The sequence below is a fragment of the Haliotis cracherodii genome, unplaced genomic scaffold, assembly GCF_022045235.1.
Source record: "Haliotis cracherodii isolate W230 unplaced genomic scaffold, xgHalCrac1.p SCAF_12, whole genome shotgun sequence".
Lineage (NCBI taxonomy): Eukaryota > Metazoa > Mollusca > Gastropoda > Lepetellida > Haliotidae > Haliotis > Haliotis cracherodii.
Genome location: NW_027266267.1, coordinates 9,132,518 through 9,140,546, shown reverse-complemented (window position 1 = coordinate 9,140,546; position 8,029 = coordinate 9,132,518). Strand labels below are relative to the sequence as shown.

The following is an 8,029-nucleotide window of genomic DNA, read 5'->3' as shown; positions in this document are numbered from 1 at the left end:
ACTTTGAGGAACTGATACCACCCTCTCTCAATCTGTTTATTTTACCACAATACCAGACCAGCATCCATCAACATTATTTTGATTAGGTGCGACCACTCAGTCAAATCAATGATTCTTCACCGTTGGAATTTCAAGTAACGAATGCTGGAAGTGATTACATTGACCTGAACCGTACCCGCCTATATGTGACGCTCAAGGTGAAACATGCAGATGGCACTGATCTTGATGACAAGGAACATATTGTCCCTGTCAACTTGTTTCTGCAGGCCCTCTTTTCCCAGGTGTCGGTGTATCTGCAGAATCATTTGGTATCTTCTACAAACAACCATTATGCTTACAAGAGCATGATGAAAACTCTACTCAACTATGGAACAGAAGCTAAAACTTCACACCTGTCATCTCAACTCTTCTGCAAAGATGTGTCTGAGTCCAACAATGATGTGGAATCGACTGATCCCTACACTGGTCTCAATACAGTCGTGGCAGCTTCATTAATGATAGTAAAGTCTTGACCATGTCGGGACCATTGTATGAAGATATCTTTCACATGAACAGACATTTAGTCAATGGAGTTGATTTGACAGTGAAGCTGTACCGCTCCTCGCCTCAGTTCTGTTTGATGAGTGGCAAAACAGGTCAAGATTACAAGGTGGAAATTCTGGATACCTACCTGAAGGTGTGTAAACTGAAAGTCAATCCAGCTCTTATTTTGGCACACAACACCTTGTTTCAAGACAGCAATGCTCTCTATCCTTACACCAAAAGCGAGGTCAAGGTGACAAGCATCCCCACCACTCAACTGACACATACCATTGACAATCTGTCGAATCCTATTGCTAATCGTTACATTGTAGGCTTTGTACTCAGCAACAGCTTGAATGGATCTTACACTGGTAACCCCTACAACTTCCAATCTAGTATGGTGAAAAACATCAGCCTGTACATCAATGGTGCCAGTGTCCCCGGACGTCCCATGCAGGCAGATGACGTTGAGTCCTATGTGCAGATGTTCGATGGGATGTGTCTGTGGAAAGAAAATACAGGAAACGGAATCACTCGGAGCGACTTTTTGCTCGGGAGTGCCCTGTTCGTCTTTGACATTGATAAAGTATGCAGTGAATCCGACTATCTGAATCTGTTGAAATCCGGTAGCACCCAAATAGAATTCGAGTTCAAATCCGCCCTCACCGAAACACTCAGTTGTGTTGTTCTGAGTGAAAGAAATTCCCTCATCGAAATTGACAAGACCAGGAACGTTTTTGTGAAGTAAAAAAAACATGAAAGCCTCTGACCTTGCATGTGCTATTCAAAGCGACTCCATCTTAAAGTACCAGGTCTTAGGTGTGTTTGCCAAAGATACTTTACCTGTGCTAACTAGAGTCATGCTTGCACGTGGAGTCGGTCTCATTGTCAATACTGAACCATCTGGAAGACCGGGTCGTCACTGGGTGGCTATGTACTTCAAAGGAAAAACAGGGGAACTGTTTGACAGTCTGGGTGAGCCAGTGAATTCCGTTTTTGACTTGTACTTAAAAACCTATGTCAATCAATACCAGCACAACAGAAGACAGTTACAATCTTCACCATCCAACCTTTGTGGTCATTATTGTTTATATTATTTGTTGTATAAATGCAAAACAGAACTTACCCTTCAAACCCTTGTTCAGATATTTGATGTGCAAGTCCGTTTTAACAATGATGAACATGTGTCAAAGTTTATCTGCAATTATTTTAGATATTGTTTGTTATCTTGTCATACCTGTGTCATGTAACATACTACTGTACTTGTGTAACCCATTACAAAAATGAAATAAAAAAATTAGTGTAGTCATTCGAGTTTGTTCTATAAATATAAGTAACTCAGCTGTATTGTCACAGTTGAATTATTGTGCTCAGAGTGAGATCATGGAACGTCTCTTACCAATACAAACACCTACCACCATATCTGTGATTGGTGGATCTTCCTCAGGGAAAGGCACTCGTGAAGAGCAACCTCCTCGTGGTGAGTGCTGGGTAATGCTAATAGCTCTTCCCCCGTGTGGAACCGGGGTAGAATATTTCCACAGCCTCCCATTGCTGGTCGTATGAGGCGACTAAAATGGGCAACCTGTTTGCCGTGGGTTGCGTCCCTGTGTCGGCGGAGGACGGGAGTCTGGTAGTTGAGGGCACTGGTTCCTGGAACTGTGTTCCTTTGTCCAACACACTACTTCGACCCTTACTTCGCCTAGACGGGTGGTAAGATGGGCCCGGTCTTATCAATCGGCTGGTCATGCCAGGCCCTGTGCGTAATATTGTATCTGCATACTTGTGTTGTATTTTAATGTATATTTTGGTCTTGGTCATGTTAAACTTGTATGTACTCACACTTTGTGATGGAATTCATTGCCTAGAGTCTTATGCCAGAAGGCGGTGGCTCATGGGCCAATCTGGCATTATTGACCTCCGGGTTCTATCTGTCATCAGATAACTGTCTAGGGCGGAACCAGCCTTACTTTTATTCTGTTTGACAATTTTAGCTACCTGTGTCTTTTCTGCTGGAGTATAGCACCCTTGTAACCCTGGTGTTTGTAGTCGGCTTCCACTGCAGCACCGTCCTTGTAGACACTCCATGGTGGGTGGGGAGCAGGGTTGTTGAATATCATTTCTTCCATTATGGATACCCCACAGTTTTCTGGTTCTCGATCAAAAAATAAAAGAAGGCATATTGATACAGATACTGCAATACTTTCTGCTGAGGAATCTGTACAAAACATCGATTCTTGGCCACGATTTCTGGTTGTTGAAGGGGTTGATGGTGAGCCTCTCAAACTCAACCCCTTTGTAGTTTCCAAATCTATTGAAGGTATTTGTGGTACAGTGAAAAATGTTACTCGTCTCAGGTCCGGTTCCCTGCTTGTGGAATGCGCGAGGAGACAGCAATCACTGAATCTACTCAAAGCCCAACATTTTGCAAATACAGAGATTGTTGTCTCTGTGCACAAAACCCTCAATTCCTGTAGAGGCATTGTACGTGACCGTGCAAAGTGCCTCTCAGACATGTCTGAAGAAGAGATTGTTGCAGAATTGAAATCTCAAGGTGTATCTTCTGTGAAACGGTTCACCAGGAAAGATGGTGATACTATCATTAAAACAACTACGTACCTTTTCACATTTACCCTCACGAAGCTTCCTTCCTCCATAAAAGCCGGTTATTTCAACATCGGAGTGGATGTATATATACCAAATCCACTCCGTTGTTTTAAATGTCAACAGTTTGGACATGGAGCCAAATCCTGTCGCCATCCCCAAGTTTGCTCCCGCTGCAGTAAGACCCATGATAGCGCAGACTGCTCAGATACTATCAAATGTGCAAACTGTAGTGGTGACCATATGTCAACCTCCAAATCATGTCCCTCTTTTGTGACACAGACAAAAATACTAAAACTGAAATACACAAATGATATTTCATTTACAGATGCGAAGAAGTTAATTACAAGTGAATCAACCTCTTCCACTTCTTCACGTACGTATTCTGCTGCAATCTCCTCTTCTCCGCTCAAGGCTGATAATAGCTGTCAAACAGCTATTAGCTGGTTATCCACAGATCAGAAAATTCTGTATGAAATAGATGCTGACATCTGCCCTTCATCAGCTGCACAAACTGAACCGCTGCCAGAAGCTGTGCCTTTGCCAGAACCTGTTATCCAACCAGACTGTGTACCTGAAATGAAACTTACTAGACAACTTACAAACAAAGAAGGAAAGAAGCAAAGGCCCTTAAACATGTTGAGGAGCCTTTGTCATTAAATGTTCCTCTGGAGGTTCATAACACCTTTGAATCTCTAGATATGGAGGTCACTCCATCGCTCCCAATACAGCGTAGAGGACCTTCCCCCCGCTCACGATCTCCAATTGAGCCTCCATGAGTTGCTCTTTTAATTTAATACAATGGAATTGTAGAGGATTTCGGAACAATTTTAATGATCTTCAGCTATTAATTCAAGATTTCAAGCCATCCGCCTTTTGTCTACAGGAAACCTTCCTCAAAACTACTGATAATTTTGATTTAAGACAGTACGATTCTTACCATAGCTTTTCTCCACCAGGGGATAAGGTAACTGGAGGATCTTCTGTTATGGTGAGGCAGGGCATAATTCACAGTCCTGTTGCTCTCCATACCCCTCTTCAGGCTGTTGCAGTACGTATAACATTGAATATTGTTTTTACTTTGTGTTCTTTATACATTCCACCATCTTATTCTCTGCGACAGTCCGATCTTCAGGCACTTTATGACCAACTCCCTAAGCCCTGTGTTATCATGGGAGATTTGAATGGCCATAACCCACTTTGGGGTAGTAATGACAGCAATTCAAAAGGTAAATTATTGGAGGATTTTTTCATTAATAACGACTTATGTATTTTCAATGATGGTTCTGAAACGTATCTCCATCCTGCAACTGGAACCTATTCTTGTCTGGACTTGTCAGTTGTCGATTCTGATTTACTAAGTGAATTTGAATGGTCAGTCCACGATGACCTTTGTGGAAGTGACCATTTTCCTACTGTCTTAAAATCTGTGTCACCTTCTGATGTACCTCCGTCATCGAGATGGAATTTTACTAAGGCCAACTGGGCTTCATATGAAATACTTTGTACTACCACACTAAAACCTGAAATGTTTCTCAATGTTCCTGACCCTATCCAACTTTTCTCTGACGAACTGAATAAAATAGCTGAAGAATGTATCCCGAAGTCCTCCGCAAATCCTCACATTCGAAAACCATGGTTTACCAACGACTGCAAACAAGCAAGGAAGGCAAGGAAAAAGGCTGAAAAGTACTTCCGACGCCATCCTATGGTCCATAATCTAAATCAATTCAAAATTGTCAATGCTAAAACCAGGCGTACTTTTAAACAAAACAAACGCCAATCTTGGCAAACTTATGTGTCCAAAATAAATTCACGCACGCCGATGTCCAAGGTGTGGAACATGATTCAGAAAATTAAAGGTAAGGGTAATAAATCAAGCATACATCATCTTAAAAATGGCGATCAGTTATTAACTGATAAATCAGATATTGCAAATAAACTGGGTGAAACTCTAGCTGAGCATTCCTCCTCGTCTAACTATGTACCTAAATTTCAAAAATATAAAAAGCAGCAGGAAAAGAAACCTATTAATTTTAATTCAGATAACGGGGAAGATTATAATGAAGTCTTTTCTATTCATGAGCTCCTTACTGCCCTTGGGCAAGCTCATGATACTGCTTCAGGGGCTGATAACATACATTATCAACTCCTGAAACATTTACCAGAATCATGTTTGGAAACCTTACTTTTCATATTTGATGATATATGGACATCCGGAAAATTTCCTTCTTCGTGGCGTGATGCCATTGTTGTTCCTCTACCGAAACCTGGACGGGATCATACCGATCCATCAAATTATAGACCAATTTCCTTGACTAGTTGCGTTTGCAAAACCATGGAACGCATGGTCAATAATAGATTAACATGGTACTTAGAATCCAATAATTTAATTACAAATATTCAATGTGGATTCCGTAAAAATCGTAGTACCATTGATCATTTAGTTAGATTGGAGTCATTCGTTAAGAATGCCATTGTTAACAAACAGCATGCAGTGTCTATCTTTTTCGATCTGGAAAAAGCATATGACACTACATGGAAGCATGGCATTTTAAAAGATTTACATGACTTTGGATTGCGAGGCCGTTTGCCTCAATTTATATCCAAGTTTTTAACTGACAGACAGTTTCAGGTCCGCGTGGGTTCTACCCTGTCTGATCATTATAGTCAGGATCAGGGTGTCCCACAAGGCAGTATTTTGTCTGTCACACTGTTTAGTATAAAAATCAATAGCCTGTCTAAGGTTTTAAACGATTCCATTGATGGATCTTTATTCGTGGATGATTTTAATATTTCCTGTCGTGGTAAAAATATGAATACTATTGAAAGGCAACTACAATTATGCCTAAACAAAATCCAAAAGTGGTCATTAGAAAATGGATTTAGATTTTCAAAATCTAAAACTAATTGTATACATTTTTGTAGACAGTACAAGCCTCACAAGGACCCAGATCTAGTTTTAGATGGCACTCCTATTAAAGTTGTAAAGGAGGCCAAGTTCTTAGGCATTATTTTTGACCATCATTTAACCTTTTTGCCTCATATCAAGTATTTAAAGACTAAATGCCTGAAGGCACTTGACCTGTTGAAAGTTGTCTCCAACGCAAAGTGGGGAGGGGATCAGAAAACTCTCCTTCAACTATACAGAGCTCTCATACGCTCCAAACTGGATTATGGCTCCATCATTTATGGTGGAGCTTGCAAAAGTAACTTAAAACTGCTTGATTCTATCCACCATCAAGGACTCAGGCTTTGCCTGGGTGCCTTCCGCACATCTCCTATATCTAGTCTTTATGTTGAAGCTGATGAGCCATCCCTTAAAGACCGCCGCCTAAAATTATCTTTACAGTACATCACGAAACTATATTCAAATCAATCAAATCCTGCATATGACTGCGTTTTTCATCCTCATCATGTAGACCTCTATCATAAGAAACCGTCGCTTGTTCCACCCCTCGGAGTAAGAATACAACCTGACATTTCTGCTGCAAATATTGATCTCACAATCATATCTCCGACTCAAATACTCTCGTCTCCTCCGTGGCAACTAGTAAAGCCACAGGTAGATCTTTCATTAACGGCACTAAAGAAATCAGACACCAATCAACTCATGTATCAGCAAGAGTATAATCAATTAAGAAGTGCATACAATACTTACAAGTCTATATTTACAGATGGATCCAAGGATGGTGACGCAGTTGCTTGCGCCACCGTCCTTGGATCCAGAACCATATCATCCAGATTACCAAATGAAAGTTCCATTTTTACAGCAGAATCGCAGGCAATATTAACAGCTCTCAAATATATAAATACTCAGTCCAAACATAATAACTTCATCATATTTTCTGATTCCCTTTCTTGTCTTCAAGCCATTAAGAATATTTCATATGAACATCCACTTTTACACGAAATTATAGAATTATTTAATGATCTTGCTACTGGCCAATATGACATCGTCTTTTGTTGGTTACCAAGCCATGTTGGTATCATTGGTAACACAATGGCTGATGCTGCTGCAAAGGCAGCACTCAACAAATCTGTGACACCACTTCTTATTCCATACACTGATTATAAACCCGTGATTACATCTTACATCCGTGATCTAATGCAAAAGAAGTGGGACACCCAAGTAGGTATCAATAAATTACATGAAATTAAACCAACTATCGGTTACACCTACTTGGGCTGTCAGTCCAGATTTGAAGAGGTCATAATGCGACGATGTCGTATTGGCCACAGCAGATATACACATGAGCATATATTAAAAGGTGAGGATCCTCCGTTTTGTGTCCCTTGTGATGAAAGAATCACGGTCAAGCATGTCCTGCTTGACTGCATTGATTTTTCCATCACAAGGGATAAATATTATAGTGTCAAAACAGTCAAGGACCTTTTTAGTCAAGTTAATTCTCATTTAGTATTGCACTTTTTAAAGGAAATTGATTTAATCCATAAATTTTGATGTACGTAATATGTTTTTATATATTGGTAGTGCTAATATATAACTTAGATTGTTAGTGGCTGTACCCTCGAAGGGGGTTGAAGTAGCGTAAAATTATTGTCCCCCTAAGAGGGTATGTCAGTCCCACATCATTCAATGTATTGTTATGCATACCAGAATTTTAGAACGTAGTATTTTTGTCATTTTAATCTAAGGCTTAACTGGTAAACTATCGCCAGTGACTGAAGGGATGATATAAATCCAGCCAGGGCCCGTGCAGGAAGCAAAGGCACTGTAAGTCCCCATGGTCCCTGGTATGGTGATCTCCCTTTAGTTACTGACGATCTCTAGCCCATTTTTATATTGTGTTGTTAATTCTTTCTGCTTTTATATGTTCCTCAACTAGTTTTAATACACTCTGTGATATTCTAGTTATTGTACTGTCCTTTGCTGACAGTT

At 40.4% G+C, this 8,029-nt stretch overlaps 1 protein-coding gene across 1 annotated transcript; it reads left to right on the top strand.

The window, feature by feature from the left end:
• The first annotated feature begins 514 nt into the window (after positions 1-514).
• On the top strand, positions 515-1,270 carry LOC139456973 (uncharacterized protein F54H12.2-like). Its single transcript, XM_071238436.1, has one exon. It carries the CDS (start codon positions 515-517, stop codon positions 1,268-1,270), a length of 756 nt encoding a protein of 251 aa, XP_071094537.1.
• The last annotated feature ends 6,759 nt before the right edge of the window (positions 1,271-8,029 follow it).